The sequence below is a fragment of the Harpia harpyja genome, chromosome 3, assembly GCF_026419915.1.
Source record: "Harpia harpyja isolate bHarHar1 chromosome 3, bHarHar1 primary haplotype, whole genome shotgun sequence".
NCBI lineage: Eukaryota > Metazoa > Chordata > Aves > Accipitriformes > Accipitridae > Harpia > Harpia harpyja.
The window spans coordinates 27,642,892-27,664,434 of record NC_068942.1 but is presented as its reverse complement, the minus strand read 5'-3'; the positions used below and the strand labels follow the sequence as shown (position 1 = coordinate 27,664,434).

The 21,543-nt window shown below is 37.8% G+C and overlaps 1 protein-coding gene across 8 annotated transcripts in view; it reads left to right on the top strand.

The window, feature by feature from the left end:
- The window catches only part of FAM135A (family with sequence similarity 135 member A), a 116,145-nt gene that overhangs the window by 51,881 nt on the left and 42,721 nt on the right, over nt 1-21,543 (top strand). For 7 of the 8 annotated variants that reach the window (XM_052781790.1, XM_052781788.1, XM_052781789.1 and 4 more), the window contains 7 exons: nt 390-545; nt 6,711-6,784; nt 7,090-7,244; nt 7,913-10,229; nt 12,169-12,329; nt 14,652-14,743; nt 16,811-16,908. In XM_052781790.1, the coding sequence (XP_052637750.1) occupies nt 390-545; nt 6,711-6,784; nt 7,090-7,244; nt 7,913-10,229; nt 12,169-12,329; nt 14,652-14,743; nt 16,811-16,908 (3,053 nt within the window). The remainder of the gene's footprint in view (nt 1-389; nt 546-6,710; nt 6,785-7,089; nt 7,245-7,912; nt 10,230-12,168; nt 12,330-14,651; nt 14,744-16,810; nt 16,909-21,543) is intronic. The other variant, XM_052781791.1, reaches the window with a different exon arrangement.

The following is a 21,543-nucleotide window of genomic DNA, read 5'->3' as shown; positions in this document are numbered from 1 at the left end:
TTTACGACTGTATCAAAGTTGGACTAACATAGCGAGTATTGATTTTCTGTTTCCTGATTCCTTTCAGGCACACTGTATTTTTTTGCATGTTAGAAAATATAACATTTGCAACTCAGTTATTGTTGCCATAAATGGAATTGTTGCTTTAATTTAAGCTTAGGAGTCCTAATTCTAAAAGACAACTGGATAATATTTAAAGCAACATAAAATAATCTATTAGCGTTGTAACATAGATTAATTCAATTCTGATACTTAGACAAAACAGTTCTCATTTGGAAGTTACTTTTTAAATTAAAATTCTCACTAAGATAAAGTACACTTTTTTTTATTCTTGTCTGTACATTACAGTCTCATCTGTTAATCATGTAAATATTTTTTCCTGACTTCAGAAAATGGAAAATCCTGATGAACTGGCAGAACTTATAAATATGAATCTTGCTCAGCTTTGCTCACTTCTTATGGCTCTCTGGGGGCAATTTCTGGAGGTCATTACCTTACAAGAGGAGGTCACAGCATTGCTAGCACAAGAGCATCACACGTTAAGAGTAAGTATTGACTGTGGCTTTAGGAACTCTGGCACGTTCGTACTTTTACTGGGACACATTGTTATGGAAATGTGTATCAAAATGAGACTCCAGGTTCTAATTTTTCTAGTTTTATTTGGGAAAGTTAGTTGGAATCATAAAGGGAGCAGCTGTATGGCATTTGTTAGCTTGTGTATTGTATTGTTAGAGCTTATTCTTGGAATATAATACATAAAATATGTTATTTATGTTTATGAACCAACAAATTCATTGATCTTTTGAACAAGAAATGCAGTTCAGAAGGCAAATTGCAGTCTGTGGAATAAGGTGTATTTGTGCAGAATGATGTATTTTTCTGCAGGAGCCAAGCCTAGTGCCCACCTTGCATTTTACTTCCCTCCTGCACTTAGGCTGCCTGCTTACATCATGAACCAAAGTGTACTTTCCTTCTGAATTAAGAGTTTATAATGTTCATAACCTTTGAAAAGTCTCTTAAGTGGGATTTTTAAAAAAGAAGAGATGTATTGGAAATTATCTGGCATGTGAGTATGTGTATATATGTATAAATATATATATAGTGAGTGTCTACACAGACAGTTGATCTGTATATGTGTATACACAGTTGCTGTGGACTTCCTACGCGCAAAACTACAGCAATGCTGGTTCCCATAGTGAAATATTCTCAAGTATGAACTAAAGCATTACCCTTACTTTCTACTAAAGATATTTTTCCCTCCTGTCTTTTGTGGCCAAGGATTTGAAGAAACCTAGCATTTTAAAGTTTTCAGAGTAAGATTCATTAAAACAAAAACAAATAAACAATGACACCCACCACCCCTACTCATCAAACACAGCATGATCTTCAGCTGGCCTGGCATCTTTACTGTCTGCCATCACCATCTGTGTATTTATCTCACGCACATTATAGAATAGGTCATTTTAAGAGATTATCTGGAGGCGCTTCTTGTACAACCATTTACAGAGAGCTTGTTAGAAGGTCTGGTTAATGTGAATACATGTTAGTAGTGCTTTGTAATAGTCACAATCCAAAACAAAGTCTGTTTTAAGGCTTTAGTTCTCAGGAAATTGATCTGTCTCACCAGCATTTCTGTCACTTGCATCAAAACCATTTCTCTTTTGGTTCTGGAGGGGAAACCTGTGAAGGATACTTGGGCTGTGGTCTTATGTACAGACTTGATAAATCACATTGTTTGATGAAGGAATCATGGTTGTGGAAGTGGCCTATTCTGGAGAATAAATGGAATCTTTCAGAAATAGCGCAAGGCTTATTTGTTAGACGTGCTAGCTGTAGGAAAGTGTGATCATTTTACTGGCTATCTATGAATCTTACTTAGCTTTCTGTGCTTTTCGTATGAATTCTGGAATCCTTCAAGTTAACTGGTGGAAGGTATGAAACGAGAATACTGTTTCACTTAACCTGCACTTCCATTCAACTGCTGGTATGTTAGTGTTTGTACCAGTATATATTTAATAAAACCAAAAGAAGTATGAATATTTTTACTTTTACTGCTCCAATGTTTTAAATGAAAGAAAAGATACTGCTAATGATTATGTATTTAGCTGCTTAAATGTGGTTCTTTTTAAAATCTGTGATGTAAGTAATTCTCTCTCTCTCTCAAATACCTTAATTATTGAATTTTACTGCAGTTATTTTAGGGGGTATAAATCAAAGTAGTTAATTACACTATGTGAATTGAGATACCATGCATATTAGAAGTATTTCTGTGATGCTTTCCAGTTTGCACAACATTCAAATAGGAGTTCCCTTCCTCCCTTCTTAAAAAAAACCAAAAGTATCATTTGATTTCATGTCTGCATTTTTTTCCCTTTTGAGTTGCTGTTATGCCCACTTCTTTTGTAATACGTCACTATGCATAAATAAACTTCTTTAAGTTGAGCTCAGAGGTAACCCTTCTTATAATTGAAACAGTTGAGCTTATTTTATTTCTGAAAGAAGTGGCTAATTGCTATTTCTTATTGAGTTCTGCAGTTACTGGATACTTCATTATGTACCCAAACATCAAAGACTGAAAAGAAGATGCAAGACATGGGTAATCTTAAACTTACCTTTTTATTTAGGGCCTGATAGCGAAGAGCAAGCAGGCTGATTCTTTAAGAATCGAGTAATATGGCATCAGGAAGGAAATTCTACCTGAGCCAAATTACAGACAACCAGCAATGTGATGTTACTTAATTTTGCAAACACTAATTTGCAAATGTGATACTTGACTTCTGTACTCCAAGATGTGAAGAGCTTATGTGAATATTTTGCAAATATAGGTAATTAAAATATAAATTAGAAACCATAGCTCCACTGGGCTTCCCACATGGCAATAGAGCAGGAGCCAGCAATCCATAAATTCAGTAAACCTTTAAATTAAGAAGAGATGGTAAATTTGAGCCTTGACATTTCTAAGAGCGTTTTTGGTTGTTGATTTTGGATCCTGTTTTGTAGTGCTTAGTATAATAATTTGTAATTTGTCTTAATAATCTCTTGAGAATTTATATTCTGAGGGTTTGTATAAACTTCTTTTGGGAAACCTACAATGATCATGTTTCACTAGAGGCGTTATCTGCACATACGAAATGATGCAGGCTTTCTGGTTACTGAATTTAGTTGAGATTTGAGAGATGACCTACTAATTCTCCTCTTGAGAGAATATCTGTCCTTTCTGGAGTAAAATTTTTGTACTAGACAAAATTCCATTCTTTTAAATAATTGTTTCTATTTTGGAAATCGATACTCTGATATGTTCGCAACTGGATTTTAACTTTTCATCTTGCTATATTTACAGACTATACCCTCCATGGGAAATTCATCCCTGGGAAAGTTTAGTATTAATCTAAGATAAATGAACTCTTTTAGAGAGTCAATAATCTGACTGGTTTAGATATTTGTGTTAAAATACCCCCTAGAAATGCCTGTCATCTGTATTTGGTCAAAGGACTTTCACCCTCTTTGTGTAGATGCTTATGAAACAGGTATTTCTGCTGAATTGTTGTTAGAAAATAAGGTTATAATGAAATAATACATTTTTAAGTATTTAAAATTATTATTTTAATAATTTTACTTATTTTTTACTTTGTTTACTTAAGTATTTAAATATTTAACTATTTTCAAATACTTTGAATATTAAGCTACATAAAAGAATCAGGAACACTTAGGTATACTAGAACATCCATCAACTACATTATAACACTGATAAGGTTTACAACTGCGTTTTATTGAAAAAAATGCTTAGAATATGTTATTTGATATTACAAAAAGTTTGCACACTGAACTAATTAACCTCTTTGTTCCATAGTGACATCTTCTGGTAGGTCCAAAATTCTTTCTTTCAGTTTGATTAGTCCTAAAATATGAGAACTAAGAACTAAGATCTCAGACTGCTACTCATAAATGGGCAGGGACTCAATATATATTCCGTGGCAGTTTTTCTGTCTGATTTTTCCTCCACTTCTGTTTACATTGGGAGGACCATAAAAACGTAATTTTGGGAAGTGTGTAGGGACTAGGAGTAGCTGATAAAATTTCCTCCTGCAAAGTCATTGTAGGGTCGGCCCAAGTCGGTACCGCCGGAGTCCCTGGCACCAACCGGTAGTCATTCTGGTTCTGCAGAGCCTGTTTAGCAGCATCCTAGCAAATGTCGTGGTCCTTCCATAAGTTAAGCACTGATTAAACATAATAAACTACTGTTGGCTTGGGTTTTTTTCTCTCCTTAATATTGATTTATGTGGGCTTTCGGAGCTTGCTTTGAACTAGTTTTATACTGTTGCTGTTATGCTAAAAGCTGTCTGGAGCTGGTAATCAGATTTTCTTCAAAAGCACTAGAATTACTTAAACAATTACAAACGGGATTTATTGCAAACAAAAAAAGCCTTCCTTTTCTATTTGAGAGAGTGGCAGAATTCTAAAGATCTGTTCTCCATGTAACAGCAGTTACCTTACGTGGTAAAGTGATTGCTTGCATCTGAAGTCAAAACCACCTTGCTTGCCTCCTGGGAAACAGCTTTATGCTCTCTTCTTGACTTGAATGACAGACATCTACTAATTGGGCAATATTTCTGTTACTGTTTTATTTCCTATTACCTGATTGATTAGGTTCTAATTCATTTTTTAATTGCTTAGTTTAGAACAATAACCAGTCCACTCTTCATGATCAATTGTTCTAAAATCTAGTTTTTAACCTGTAAAATTGTCTCTAAGTCTATTTTATAACAGTCTTCTCCCTTTCTGGGGGAGAGGTTGGGGATTAGCTCTGACAAAATCATGTATTTGGAAGGTAGAAGTCTGTTTAGGAAAGCCAGCTGGGAAAACGCAGAGGACTACTTAGGAACACTGATTCTAATCCCACACGTGTATGCATGAATTCCTAACATAATTTCTGAAGGAAAGCAGGTAGGTCTTTTGTGTGTGTGTCTGGTCACTGCTGAGACTGGAAGTTGCATTTACAAGAAAGTATCAAATTTAGTGTTTTCTTTATACTTCAAAACAGTGTCCATGACTATTCACGGATGATGTTATGACTGAGATTAATTTCCTATAATACAGTAAAATGAATTCTGGGAGGTTGGGACAGAACTTTCAGCTTCTAGTCCAGGTTAGAGAGAGATTGGGGGTTTAATGTTTGTGATTTGGGGTTGGTTTTTTTTCTTGGAGCAATTTTTTCCCAGTTTTTGATGTATTAAAAGAAAAAAAAAGAAGTAGAAGCTACAGAACATAAAACTTCATCCAAACGGTACTCTCTAAAAGTATACTGGGCAGTGTATCGGGAGGGGAAGCTAACTCCCCTGCAAGTGCTTATCTCTGAAAAAAAAGTTAATGTGGTCCTGAGAGTCCGATGTTTGCCAGCTAATACACAGGATTTTCCTAGTGCCATGTCTCTGCTCGGGGTGGATGCGGATGCTGGCCGCAGCTCTGAGTGAAGTGAAAGAGCTGAGGGAACTGAACTAGGTCTGATGTCTGCTCCACCAGCTGCACTGCAAACTCGCACGGTCTGTTTGGGGAATTAGACAACTTAAGAGGAAGACACAGGGTATACTGAAGAATTAAAGGAGTAGGGGGCCAGGAAGTGGTTGGTAAATAAATGGTTGATTAAGTAGATTAGCCACATACGTGGTCTCTAAGTGGGATAGAAATTTTATTTTAATTGATATAAACAAATTGATGTTTATGCCCTTTAATGCACAAACAGTTGCCAACAGCCACTGTACAGCACATTCTCTTTTTTTGGATGTCTTGTTACAACAAACGAGATACTATCATACTGCATTGAATTGCTTTTTTTTTTTTTTTTGATGCAGGTAATTGGGCGGTTGCAAAAATGAATGTTCTAAAAATGCATCTAGATTGAATTAATATTTTTATAATACTGGAAATGTGAGAAATCTCATCTTGCAAAATCTTGACTTTGGGTCTTCTAGATACTGCATTTTCAATACATTGATTATGTTTTTATTTGTAGTAGATTGCTGTATAGTTCACACTATTTCCACACTATCTATTTGATGATAAAAAAATATGCTCCCCTATGTTATAAAATACCATTTTAGTATTGTATGGTTTATTGACTTCAGGCATACAATTAAGTCTTGAATACGGTGCTTCTAATTAGCATAGATTTTTTTATTGTCTTTGTCATTTGCAGTCAAGGTCTTTGCAAACACTTTTTTGCACGGTAGTTTACTGTGAGCTAAAGAGTATTCATGGAAAGTTTGAAACACATACTTCTCTGTATTTTGAGACTGCAGAATATCTAATGGGTTTCTACTTCTGAAAGTAATCCTCAAGCACGTTCAGGAGTGTCCATCAAACAGTCATTGCCTTTCTTCTCATTGAAATTTCTCATAATATTTTTGTGTGTTATTGTTTCAGGTGAGCCTGATTTGGATGATTGATTTCTTGGTAATCAAGTTTTTAGCAGGCAGTTGAATCTAATGTAATTCCCCTCAGTCATCCAGTGCAGAAATTAAAATTCTCATTTCAGTCGCTAGTCTTGTCTGTGGCATCCTTTTCCCTCCCACTCAGACTGAACATTTAAAAAAAAAAAGTATGTCTCTCTATAAGACATAAAAGTTAATAACATTGCTGTGTAGGAATGCTTGTGGATTTTCAAAAATTGTATATAATATAAAATAAGCTCTAACTTTATTTGGATCTTGCAGGTGCGCAGATTTGCAGAAGCATTCTTTTGTCTTGAGCATCCTAGGCAAGCTGCCCTTGCCTATCAAGAACTACAGTGAGTAGCCTTTTGAAGTGCACAGTATGTAGCATGTAGAACTATTATTCTATACCTTAAGTTGTGTAGAAGTACTGTCTTGCAAAAATACTTGCATAACAAGTTCAAGAGAAACATACGTTCTAAATATAGATTTGAAGTTTTTTAATGGAAGTTTAAGAAGTTATTAAATAACTATTAAAGCTATTAAATAACTAATTAGTAGAACAGCTTCTACTAAAGTGAATTAAACTACTGCTGATTTCTGTTAATATAAAAATGAAAAGTTCTATTTTTTTCATGTAGGACTACTTCCTTTTTTTCAGTGCTCAAAGTCATCTACAGATGTGTGCAGCTATCAAAAACACTTCCTTCTGCAGTTCTCTTCCACCCCTCCCTATTGAATGCAGTGAACTAGATGGAGATATGAACTCCTTGCCTATAATCTTTGAAGATCGATATTTAGATTCGATTACTGAAGGTAAACACACTTCACAGTGCAGTTTCCTTTTTGCAGAAATGAACAAAAATTATGTAAAACCTGAGTATTTTTCTTTACATTTCTTGCTGGCTTTAAAGGAGTGCGTTTATTTTCTAGGAAATGTTTCTTTAGTTTGAGTTTTGAGGATGTGTCAAGGGGAGGGTCCAGAGAAGGGCCACAAAGATGATCAAAGGACTGGGAAGCCTGCCATATGAGGAAAGGCTGAGAGAGCTGGGTTTGTTCAGCCTTGAGAAGAGAAGGCTTAAGGGAGACCTTATCGCCATGTTCTAGTATTTAAAGGGTGGCTAGAAAGAAGATGGAGACTCCCTTTTTACAAGGAGTCACATGGAAAAGATGTGAGATTCCGATTGGACACGAGGAAAATTTTTCACAATGAGAACAATTGGCCGTTGGAATAATCTCCCCAGGGAAGTGGTGGATTCCCCAACATTGGATGCTTTTAAGATGCAGCTGGACAGGGTGCTGGGCTATCTTGTCTAGACCGTGCTTTTGCCAGGGAAGGTTGGACCAGACGATCCTTGAGGTCCCTTCCAACCTGGTGTTCTATGATTACTAGTGTTTTATAGCTTCAGTTACATGCATAATCTTGTTGTAAACAATCCTTTTTTTTTTTTTCCCCCACGCCCCCATCCCTTTTTTGGTGAAAGAACTGGATGTACCCTGGTTGGTAGTTCAGAGTCTTCCAAGGTCAGAGTCTAATAAACTGGATAAATTTGAAGCTGAAGAAGGTTTTGTAGCTGGTTTTACTAGCCCGGAACTGAAAATAAGACCTGCAGGTGCCTCCAACCTTTGGCATTCAGAAAGTGAAAAGATGCTAACAAAAACTTTGAAAGGGAAAAATGAAGATGCAAATAAATCCAAAGTTAAGGTTACTAAGCTCATGAAAACGATGAAACCTGAAAACACAAAAAAAGTCGTAAAACAGAACTCTAAGGACTCTGTGGTCTTAGTAGGCTACAAATGTTTGAAAAGTGCACCACTGGAAGATGCCTCTAGAAGCTCAGAAGGCAGGCCTTCAAACAATGCTAACGAAGGGCTGGACCCTATATTAGGTGGATTTCCTTGTGATACAAAGACCTGCACCAGGCAAATAAGTCAAAGAGAACTTCTATTTTTGCCATCTGGAACTGAGGAAAAGACTGCCAAGATTGAAGGTGTCCAGCCAGGTCCGGGTAGCCCCGTGCACTATGAAAATGCGGCTATTTTTGGTAGACTGACTATCTCCCAGACAGGTTCTGGAACTGTACACGCAGATAGTGGTCTACAGCCCAGAGGTACACTTGAAGGGTGTCATGGCGGTCAACCAGCTTCCTCAGGAGTCAGGACAATTGAGGTCAAACCAAGTAATAAGAATCCCTATGAAGGGGAGAAAGTAACTGTTCACATTGGATCGTGGGCTGAGTTTCCGCAAGATGGAGTGCAAGGAGAGAATCTGCAGACACCCAATATTCAGTCTTCAGAATCTGGAAATAAGTTGAATTCAGGAGAACAGGAACCAGTGCTCGAAAAGGAAGATGTCCACGAAAGAAACTTCCGACATACCAGTGACATCTTGACAAAAATGAAAAGTAATCAGCCCACTCTTTCTGCAAAAGAAAGTCAACTTTCTGCAAGTGGAGACATGACTAAATTACCAGATGTTAGCATGACATATGCCTCTTCTAGGTTTTCAGATTCCGGTGTAGAAAGTGAACCAAGTTCTTTTGCAACTCACCCCAACCCTGATCAGGTTTTTGAAAATGTTCAAGGGCAAAGTGCATACAATGGTGAAAGAGTATTTCCTCAGCTCTTACTAAAACCGGACTGTGCTATAAAAAATGCAATAGAAAGCCACTGCACTGAGAGTACCAGCGCTGTAAGTGAAATACAGTCATCCCTGACATCCATAAATTCTCTGCCTTCAGATGATGATGAGCTGTCACCTGATGAGAATTCAAAGATATCTATTGTACCTGAATGCCAGCTAAGTGACAGTAAAACGGTATTGGATCTTGGAGCAATTGACTTGCCAAAATGTGATGACAGTAAAAAATCAAACACCACTTTGCAGCAACAGTGTGTTATATTTTCAGGGCACTTGGATAACAAAACTCTGTCTATACATTCTTCGCTCTCAGGAACAAAAGATCTTTTACACTTAGTTGTTTCAGATGAGGATACATCTACTGATGTGAAAAGTTACAGCCCACAGGCAGGCCTTGGCACAACCTGCAAGGACTCTCAGGACCTTGAAAGGCATCTTAACACTACAGAAGAAACAGTTAAATTGCGTTTGGAAATTGCTTGTGTGGGTGAGCCATCTGTTGTTTCAGGTTCTTCATCTGTAAATGCAGTGTATGAGGTTGAAAAAACAAATGAAGGAAAACATAATGAGCCTTTAGAACTAAAGGAGACAACTGAAGAACTGTCAGTAGCTAAAAGTGAAACTGGTACAGATAATCCTTCCCCAACCAGTAGTACTGACATGGTAAAGCAAGGGCTTGTCGAAAACTATTTTGGCTCTCGAAGCAGCACAGATATTTCAGATATTTGGCCTATGGACAACAGCAATCCTGTTAGCCCTCAAAGGGAAACATATGAAAAACAAATTATTTGCTCTTCCCAGCAAGATGAGGAAGAAGAGGAGGATCAAGAAATGATTGAAAACGGGTATTATGAAGAAACAGACTATAGTATATTGGATGGAGCTTCCAGTGCTGACCAGGATCATGGCTCAGCAGAAGAGAGAGCCCTGAGATCTGAAAGGATTGATAGTGGGCATCTGCGAGACGGAATGACTGTGCCTCCTGTCTGTACTCCTGGTTGTCTGTCTTTTCCTTCTTCTCTGAGAGACTCTCCTTGCAATGTTATCTGTTCTTCAAGGAATAAATATGATGCAATTACACAACAGCCAGGCAGCGCATCCTACAGCTCATCTTCATTTGTTTCGTGGTATGAAAGCTCCCCAAAACCTCAGATGTTAGCGTAAGTGATTGTTTTAAAATAAAATTTTTTACTTTTAGAAATTATGTTAATGTAGTATTAGAAGGGGGAAAAGAAGCATGGTTAGGCTCTAGAATGCCCCAGAACTGTGGCTTGTGGATTCTGCATGTTCAAGTAACATCACATTTTAGATGTTCAGATAGAAAGTGTGTTAGCACTGAATTCCTTCTATCTTGTAATTTCATGTGGTTTGACAAAATTCAAGCAAAACACAATTTTTTTGTTTCTCTAATATGTTGCTTTTTAAAATAATAAACATTAGGCTGAAAAGTGATGTCATAATGGCTACTGAGCATAAAAATGGTGTTTTATGAAATGCAAGCTGTTAAAATAGCAAGCATAGGAAAGTATGCTTTGAGTTTAAACACATAAAACCAAAAACATTCTGTAACTGGTTGTCCGTCTACTTAACTAAGTGAAGGAGATGTGCAATGCAGGCCAAGGTGATGGCCTTATTTTTCAATCTGAACTTCAAATATCCAAAACGTAACACCTCAGAGACCACAGTGCTCTAAGGGATCCCAGATTGCACCTTCTTTTGCTGTAAACATAGGAGACCCTGGTAACCCCCTGCTGCTAACTGAACATGGGAAGCAGCAGCTTAATGTGTCGTATTGGAGGTAAAAAGTTGCTATCAGAAAGCTTAGAAGAGAAGTAGAAACAAGGAGAATGCCAAGCAGGCAGGAGAGGTAAAGGGCAGTTGAGAACAAGAGGAAGGATTGAGCAGTGGTGGAGGAAAACAGGTTAGAAGTGGATAGAAAAGTAGCTTCTGAAATACTGGAGAGTGGGTACTGGAGCGGGAGGGGTGAAAAGCAGAGACTATTTAGCGTGTTCTGTAACAACAAAAGAAAGAGGGAGCTTAGACTAAAATCAAGGACTTGTCCTTGGGGAAGGCAGGGTCTCCCAGAGTGTGGGATAACTGGGATTCCAGAGGGCACGATCTGCTCTGTAGAGAGCCAGCCTTGGTACATTCAGTTCAGAAAACATGCGTTGAGTACCAGCTAAGTAACTGCTGCTGCAGAGTGATAAGACCAACCGCCTGCAGTGCTTTCTGTTTAGGCTGACTTCCTTGAGGCTTGCTCTTGCCAGTTAGTGAGGAATGAGCTAAAGATAAAGCTGGGAAAACAGAGAACAAAAAGTAGAATGGGAGGAAAACGGTGAGCAGGCGGAAGAGGATGGGATGCAGCGTGACGCTGTGAGGGATCACGCAGAACAGACGGATTAAGGAGGGAAAGAAGCATAAGGAAACATAAAGCTTGAAGTGCCGCAGGGAAACTGATATGCTATTAATTAGGTAGGAAGGTCATACATAAAAAACTAAGGGAAGGGGAAGAAAGGGAGGAACGCAAAGGAACTCCTAGCATGTGGGGAGCTCAGCTATTAGAAACTGTATAGCGTGTGCCTTCATATAATACGTAAAAGATAGAAGTCTGGATCACCAGAGGGGCTTTCTGGTGAGCAATTACAGCACTGCCTCCAGCTCTCTGCTGACCTAGGAAATAGGCTTGAAGTTTGGCAACAATCATCAAAAGGCAGTGGAAATCTTTAACTTGAGTTCTGATTGGTAATAATTCCTGTAATTTTGTTACTGCATTTAAACAAAGCTGTTGCTTGCTCAAGACCAGAACTAACCCAGCATCTTCAGAAATACTTCAGAGTTTGCGGAGACGTTCAAAGGAGAGAAGAGAGTAGAGCTTGGGATATGGATTTTGTTACACAGGGGCTGTAGGAAGCTGCAATGAAAAATATTTTGAGGAACTGGCTTGTTTTGTGAAGATAGTAATTGGATAAATATAGTTTCCTTGATATCAGTTACATAGAAGACAAAGTGAAAAGACAGTAGAAGACTGTATCCTAGGAGACCTTATGTTTGTTTGGCAATAGTAAATGTTGCTTTATCATAAATACGGTTTCGTTCCAGTTTCCTACAGGCTAAAGAAGAATTGAAGCAACTTAAACTTCCTGGATTTATGTATAGTGATGTTTTCAAACTGGCTTCTTCAATACCTTATTTCAGTATGGAAGAGGATGACTGTTCAGAAGAAGGAATACATCTTATAGTCTGCGTTCATGGCCTAGATGGTATGCTGGGAAATGTGATACTGAATGAGATAGCAGTTCACGTTACCGGTCAGGTTTAGCTTTTGTCATTTGAACTGTGAACTGAATGCTTCTGAAGTAGGTTCACTGGAGGGAGATGGGAATCTGACATTGTACTGCTACATTTGACAATGTGTTCCACAGAATTGTTTAAATTAAGAATTTTATCTATGTGTGGTTTAACCCCAGCCAATAACTAAGCACTACCCAGCTGCTCGCTCACTCCCCCTCCAGTGGGATGGGGGAGAGAATCAGAAGGGTAAAAGTGAGAAAACTCGTGGGCTGAGATAAAGACAGTTTAATAGGGAAAGCAAAAGCCACGCATGCAAGCAAAGCAAAACAAGGAATCCATTCCCCACTTCCCACGGGCAGGCAGGTATTCAGCCATCTCCAGGACAGCAGGGCTCCAGCACGCCGAGCGGTCCCTTGGGAAGACAAACGCCATCACTCCCAACGTCCCCCCTGCCGCCTTCTTCCCCCAGCTTTACACGCCGAGCATGACGTCCTCTGGTGTGGGATGTCCCGGGGGTCAGTCGGGGTCAGCTGTCCCGGCTGTGTCCCCTCCCGACTCCTTGTGCCCCCCCAGCCTCCTCGCTGGTGGGGTGGGGGGAGAAGCAGAACAGCCCTTGGCTCTGGGCAAGCCCTGCTCAGCAGGAACCAAAACGTCCCTGGGTTATCAGCACTGTTTCCAGCACAAATCCAAACCACAGCCCCATACCAGCTACTATGAGAAAATTGACTCTATCCCAGCCAAAACCAGCACAATGTAACATTTGCGTTTAGTAAAACTTTCATGCACATAAACCCATTTTATGCCATAGTTCACATTAGATACATCTTCTATTTTTTTATGTCATACAGGTATTTGTCCGTATCGTGGTAATAGAATGGAGTTACTAACAAAACAGTTTTGTTTAGGATTTGTAATGTTACGTTGTCAAGGGAAATATGTGTATCTCGTTAGGAAAAAAATAGTATCTGTACAATGCAGTCGAGTGTTTATAAGGTTCTAAAAGGTTAGATTGCTGAATCACAGAATGGTTGAAGTTGGAAGGAATCTCTGGAGATTGTCTAGTCCAACTCCCCTGCTCAAAGCGGGGTCACCTACAGCAGGTTATCCAGGACCCAACCCACTTGGGTTTTTGAATATTTCCAAGGACAGAGACTCTATTGTAGTAGAGAAGATCTCTTGGTAATTGAAAGGATCGGAAAGTTTAAATAGGTTGAATATATTCACTTGCTTTTAGTTCAAAGCATAGGTGCATGTTAAGAAATAATGTCCCCTCTAGGTAAGGTATTCAGAGCTTTCTGCCATCAAATATTTTTGTCTTTTTTTTGAGAAACTTCTTAAATTAACAATGTCAGGAAATACAAGAAGGCAGTAGGATAGAATATTGGACTGGACCAACACTGCACAGCCTTCTTGTTCATTTTTCAGATTTCTAAGTTAAAAAAAAATTAAAATAATAGAATAGCTTTCCTTTCTTCCTCTGGGCAGAAAGCAGCCTTTGTTAAACGCTTTTAAAACAACTCAGAAGTATTCCTTCTTACTAGCGTAGATGTTCAAGTGCTGTTGCGTGCCTAGAATTGACAAAAAAGTTGGCCAAAAAACCTGTTGTTAAAAAAATGTCTTTGAAGCCTTAGAAAAATCCATATAGTTAGAATTTTCTTATGAAATGGCGAGTTCATACAAGTTCTTTCCTGTTAATAACAGATTTAAACAAAAACCTTGTTCTCTAATTAAGGCAGAAAGGGTACTCTTTCTTCAAAAGCATACATGATCATTAATATAGAGAAATCTTCAGGATGCTAGTTAAACTAACATTTGTAGCCTTGGGTACCAGTCTAAATGTATCTTTATCTGCTAACAGTCCACTCTGCCTTTTTATTCTATGAAAATGTTTACGACTTGCCCTTATTCCTTGCTCCTTCACTGAATTCTTTAAGCTAGCTCTGAGTTCTTTAATTGACTTTTATCAAAATTAATTAGGTTTTCAAGAATGTAATACTCACAGTGCTATGTATCTGTTGGATGCCAAGACAAAATCAAACATGACTTCCTAAATCCTTGCCTTTTTAAAATGGTGTCTGCATTGAATGTCATTTTTACAGACTGTTTTGTCACTGCATTTTTTGCATTGCAGTTTATCTTCCCAAGTCTTACTGAATTTTAATCAGGGCTGAGAATATTGTTAGCTGTGTTTAAATATAAAGTTGTGCCGTAGGTTCATTTCAGTATTCTAAGTGCTTTTATTGCAAGTTAACTTTGCATTATCTAATCTCTTGATTGTTTTTCCTTTTAAGGTAACAGCGCAGATCTAAGATTAGTGAAGACTTACATTGAGCTAGGGCTGCCTGGAGGGAGAATAGATTTTCTTATGTCCGAAAGGAATCAGGTATTTGCCAACAAAAAAAGAATTTTTGTAAAGCAATAAACAGTGTACAACTTCAGACATGTTTACTTAATGGCACTATCGTGTTGCAGTTTACCACATTTGGTATATTTTCATTGTATTCTCACGGAATCCATTATTTGATCTGTGGCTTGCGTTAAAGTAATTACACAACCTGGTATGATATTGAAGGTAGATACATAAAGAGTAATGTTTGCTGCTACCATTTTGTTGCATGTACTGATATCTCCTAAGTTCTCAGCGTAATCAGTTAGGATTGTAGATAAAATACCCTTGACATTAATGGTAAAAATGGTGATAGTGAAAACCGTTGTGGCAAGCAGGGAGATGTGTTATTTCACAGGATCTGAGAAATACAAAATACCTGTCTCTTGTTCTTTTGTCAGTGTACTGTGAGGTCCGCATCATGGCACTGAACCAATATCAAATTACCTCTGTTAAACTTTTGTGAATTTTATTATTTTCAGAGGAAGTAAACTTGGCACAGCACAGAAGACCAATTTTTACTTTTTTTGTGTGTTACATATTGTATTAGACATATTTCAGGGATGAATTAGAACAAAGAGTCTCTTCAATGGCTCAAACGAAAGGTTCGTTTAGTGCAGTAGTGTTTTTCTGGCGATAGCTGCTGGGATGCTTTGCGAAGCAGGCTGGACAGGCACCAAGCCATGCTTCCTCTTCTCTAGCCCTATAGGTTTTGGCAGTCAGCAGTTCTGAAACTTTCTGATTTGGGAATTCCATTGAGACCACTGAGCCTAGTAGCTACTGACGGACTTTTCTCCTTAATGTTTGCTGATTCTTTTTGAATGTTTTTACTTCCAGTTCCCACAGCATACAGTTGAGATTAATTCTATGGTTCATGTACATTACTAGTTCAGTTGCAAACAAGGAAATTTAAACAAATCCCCCTACAGCTTGTTTTGGGAAAAAAATGGTCAATAATCATTCCCCATTTTCTGCTTCAGTTAATTAACTATTTTATAAACAAGTATAATTTCTCCCTCAGGAGGCAACTGAAGAGACTTAGTCTATTCAGTATTTCTCAGGATCACATGTGAAACAGTTTCTGGTCATCCATGATACTCTTCCCTGCCCACTTTCAAACTTCTTGTCATTTAAAATAGGATGATCAGAACTAGACAGACCATTTAAGATGCTTGTGCGCTATGGACTTACAAAATGCGATGGTGATATTTTCTGTTCTCTCCTTGCTTTCCTAATGTAGCTGATTATATAGAATACAGATGTATAGATTATTATTAGCATATATGTTTAGGGCTTTTTTTCCCTATGTAACACTGTTTTGCATTTCTTGTCGTTTTATCGTCCAGGCGTGCAGTACTATAAGATTCTTCTGAAATTCTGGTCGGTTCTAGATTTGACTATCCTGGATATTTGGTTTTGTCTACAAACTCTGACATCTCATCTCCTTCTTCCCTTTCCCAGATCATTTATCAATATGTTGAACACTACAGATTCTAGCACAGATCCTTTGGAACTTGTGTTGAAAAGTTCTAGGCAGCCTTTGTCTACCTCTTTTTTAATTTCTTACTGCTAATCATTGTAGAGAATCGGCTATGAACTGATCCTCTATGAATAAGGCTTTAAGGATTTTTTTTTGTTTTGTTTTGAATAAACAGTACTAATGTAGACTCTGCTGTTGCAGTAATTGTCTCATTTCTATTTCATGGGCAGTGTGATTTAGTTCTGAATATGCAGTTTGGTCTTCTGTTTCACTACAGATAAGATTATGTGTAGGGGAAGGCTTAGAAGTAAGGCTGGCTGTGTAATGTTAAGATTTGTTTTGGTGTATTAGAAGAAAGTAGTGTTACAGTAAAATGCGTATCACTTTATTCCATGTTACAAGAAAAAAAATTTGAAATAATTATAATAACTAGCTGTAGTGTTTGTATTCAAAGTTAATATGGATGCTTTTGTTTGTGTGCTGTTGATCAAAACACTGGGGAATAAGAATTCAGACTGAATGCAGAATGTATATTGCTGCATTAGAAAATACAGTTATTATTTTTTATTTCTTTTATTTTACAGAATGATACCTTTGCTGATTTTGATTCCATGACAGATCGCCTTTTAGATGAAATTATACAGTATATACAAATTTATAATCTAACCCTTTCAAAAATCAGGTAATATCTGTTCTATACTATTTATAGACATAAACTTAAAACTAGAGCCCTGTGTTGTTCTGAACTGTGATGCTCAGGAGCAGGCCAAAAGAGAGATGGGAAAGAGAAATTCAGGGAGGGGGAGGAGTAGGGGAAAGGAGGACAAAGGAGAGAGAGGGAATTCCTGGCTGAAAGAAGACTGAACAGTGTTGTAAGCTCACCTGTTGGTGGGTTTATGGCAGAGTTAAGCATTACATTTAAGGAACTGCTGTCCTGTGCTTCCTCAGATCCTGCATGGTAGGGTTCTGCAGAAAAACAGATAATATTTTGAGAAAGTCGAAGGAAACTGCAATAGCGCTATGTCAAGATAAAGTTAGCTTTCTTCTGATTTAATACTCTCTCCACCAAGTATGACATAGCAGACTGTCTAGCTTGTCATTCCTACAGGGAAATTCCATCTTATCTGTGATGTTGAAAGGCAGCTGCATGAAAAAAATTTTTCATCATTTTGACATTTTCTGATTGTTTCATCTGCTAAAAAGCATGTTTTACATCTTATAAGAAGGCTCACCCCAGTCTACGCATTCCTGTTTCCTTTTTCAGTTACTTCCAGGGAATACCTGTTCCATTTATTTTCTCAAAGTAGAGTACACCGTTTAGGCAGACTACCTTACTAACTCAGCTGTGTTGCTGGAGTTAGCTCATCGATAGATGAAAGGAGCAAATTCAAGCCTGACTTCATCCATTTGTTTAGGGATCCTCAAATTATGCACCTGGAGGGTTTCTTTGACTTGCTAGTCACATGCATTTCCTACAAGTTTCTGCATACTCATGTGTTTGGTAGGCCTTACTCAGCTAGAGAAAACATCTAACATGTTTAAACATAATCTCACTTTTTAAACAAATGTTTCTATTTTGAGCTAGGTGAGATTTGACATGGATAATTTTGTCTAATTCAATGATTTAAAAAAAAAAAAAAAGGGCACTGTGTGATCGTATTTGTGTTACGCAGACTGCACATTAGCACCCTCGGTACAGGAGAGGGGAGTTCTGTAACCCACCAGCACACACTGGTATCTTCTCTCCCATGCTGTGGTCTGAAGGCTGTAAAGAGCAAACCCACCCAGTTACCTTCTCGATATTCATACCTGAGAATTGAATTTTGGTTTGCTTCTCTCATAAGACTTTTAATTTGTAAATATTTTTTCAGTTTTATTTATTACTTGTCCTTGAAAGAAAAAAGAAATTACCCATTTTTATTTTAGTTTCCTTTTCAAGGTGTATACTTGTCTTTGGCCCTGCCGAAGCAGAAGTTTCCATCTCTGAACTTTAGCTTTTCTTATGAGAAAATGAAACCTATCAGCAAATCCTGCAGCTGTTTCCTGGTAGCTGCACGAGAGAGCTCTCAGAAAGAGGTGTGCTTTTATGCAAGTCCTTGAAGGGATGATCCAGAAAGCCCAGGAAAGTACTATTGAAAAATCCTCTCTGTTCAAGCAGCCGATGCATTCCTACCTCATTTTGGCTGTCCCACTGTAAAGAAAGCGGACTTTGTGCTAGTTAGCCGTGCTCACCTGAATGATGCTAGTTTCTCCTCATAAAATCTCCCTGTCTGCTAAAGGAAATGTTCTCTGTACAAGTGCTGTACAAGTGAGTCAAATTAGAAATCAGTTGCCAGACCTATAATGATTTTGTATGGCAAAAAAGCCGACAGCATTGTGTGTTGGAAATACCTGTTCGTTCCCTCTTTTACACTCAAAGTCTTGTTACAGGCAAAAGGGGACACACTTCATATGCAGGCCTAAGAATTTATTGTTAGCCCAATTAGTGTTTTAATAATCTCATTAAAAATGCAGCAAAGAATTACTATTAGGCTAGTTACAGTACTACTAAAATTCATAGTCTGAATTAATGCAGAAAAGTCCCATTATTAATATTTCTAAAATTGTTATACAGAAACTTTCTAGTATCTTTTCTCAGGTGGTAGGCTCCCCTTCCAGCAGCTATCTAGGTCCTAAGATTGGTGGTTTCCGTCTTCCTTAAGCAGTGGGATATCAGCATCCTGGGGCTTCAGTGGAAGGAGAATGATGTTCACGGTGGGGGTTTCTGCCTCCTTCACCTTAGGTCTGCCTGGATTTATTTTCATACTTTCATATTTTCAGTCTGCCCACGTGCTCTTTCTTTTGTTTCCCGTTTACTCTCTGTTATCCCTAATACTGGCTTTCTTTCCTGAGTTGTGCTTCTGCAGTGACCATTAAAAGACTTTTGGGGACCTCTGGCATATGATGCCCATGTCTGCGCTCTTCCACACCACGCTTTATTCTAGCGATACACAGTTTAAGCCACACAGAATAACTTCTTGTTATTAATAGAAGCTATAGTGAAACTAAAGCAACTTTAGGCGTGACTTGTTACTTCACTGCCAGATGATTGTTGTCATAGCTAAAACAAAGTAAAATTGGCTCAGGCCAAGACAAGTCAAGAGAAGTTCTGAGATTCCGCTCTGTCAGGTCAATGCACAGCCTCGTGCCTTCAAGTAATGGCAAAATCCTATTTATTGTGCTACATTCTTGTACAGAGGTAAGAAAAGGCACTCCCTGTACCATCAGAACCCAGAGCCATACTATAGCGTCAACTTCAGCAAACCAGCATTTTTGGTACTGCCAAAGCTAATACCAGTTATTGCACCAGTACGCTACCCAATGTGTGTTAATCTCCTCTGAACAAAATCTTTGTGCTCACTACAAGTGTGTAGCAAGCATGAACTGGAAGCTTGATTCAAACCAACAGCAATTTGTCTATAAAGCAACTGTTTGGTAAAGAATCACAGAATACTTTAGGTTGAGAGGACCGCTGGAGGTCATCTGGACCAGTTACCCACTCATACCAGTGCCAGCTTCAAAGTTAGTGCAACCTTGAAGCAAGTCAAATTGCTCAGTCATACTTGTTCAAGTTTGGAGTATCTGTGGGGATGGAAGCCTTTCCAGGTCATCACATAGCTAGGAAATAAACCACATGCTCTTACAGTGTAGTTTCAGAAACCATTTTCCTCATGTCAGGTCTTACATAAATTTCTGATGACCTGTATTGGACTTTAACCTCAGTTGGATTATTCAGCTTGTCTTCCTCTTCCCTAAGTAACATTGGCTCACAAAAAAAAAAAAGCAATTTTTAATGCTATGCATATATTAAAACATCTGTTCGTTGTTTCAGCACCTTTTTGATTATGGCTTTTGATGGATTTTTTTTTTTTTTCCTGTCATAAATTTTTATAGTTGGGCAGGATTTTTCATTTGTAAGCACCGAATAATGAGGTTTTGCTCTGCCTAATTTTCCAGTAAGATCTGAATTGGTAGACTTGTGCCATAAAGTGCATATAAATACTACAGTATAATTCTATCATTTCAGCGTGTTGAGTTAATGATACCTTGTATTCAAAAGACGATAGTATTGCCACCTACTGTTCAGAAATGCATTGGTTTTGCAGAGCATCCCACAGTTGCAGGTATCTGAAACAATGAGTAGGATGGGTTACATTTTTGTCTTACACTTTCTAAACCCTTTTTGAAGGGTTCTCCTTTTCCTCCCCTTTCCTTTTTGAACTGAACAAATCCTTAAACCCTTCTCTATTAGAAAATAATATTAAAGGCTTATTACATGTTCACCTAAACATCTAAATTTGAACACAATATATTACTATAACCTTTGTTGGTTTTGTAAGTCTTTCCAAATCAAGAATAAATGTTTAATCTTTGAGGTACATTCACATAGGTAATTGTGAGCACCTTTTTTCCCTCAAATGGATCTTTCATGTTTCTGAAATTTTGGTTCAGGTATGCCCATATTTTTGAGGATGATAGGATTGATGGAGGAGGGTTGATCGAGGGATCACTGTTTTTTTCCAGTGGTGAAATTGTCATTTGTTGTGGTGCAACGTAAGAGTTTCTCATCCCTTTATGATGTTTAGTAAATAGTGGATGAACAGTCAGAGAACTGTCAAGAGAACATCTCTGCTAATGTTTAGATCTTCTTTAGAAAATAATCTCTTTTACTCAAGAGCAATTATGTCATGCAGATCACCTTCAGGATAAACTCACTGAATTTCTGTGGACATTTTCTTCTTCCTAAAGAGTCTATGGTTTTGTTTTTCTTGTGTGGACTTTATGATGTACTCTGAGAGAATGGTTTTAAATTTTAGTATTCAAGAGAGTTTGGCAGCTCAATATTTTGTTTCGCAAATGCACTGCTGTTGTGCTGACAGCACAGAGGAGATGTATCTTTCATTTCTAAATTAGTTAGGCAAACATAGCAAGCTGTGGCAAAGAATTTCTGATATTGTAGCAATTTTGAAAATGTAGTAGTAAAAGTAAATGGGAAGAATATACATACATGTTTAAACTGTGTATTTGTAAGGAACAAATAGCCTATTCTGTCACAGAAATGTATAATTATGTCAGAGTTTAGGAGTTCAGGGGTGGCTCTGCCATTCTATAACCCAATGTTTGAATTTTTTCACTTAGCTTTAAATTAAAATTTTCAGAGTCAATTCTTGCTTGGGAAGCAATTAAATAGTCAAGTAATTTTTTAGCGCTGTATTTTACAGATATTACTGCTAGCTTTGTTTTAGCTATTTTTGTTGACGAATGTAGTGATACAGAG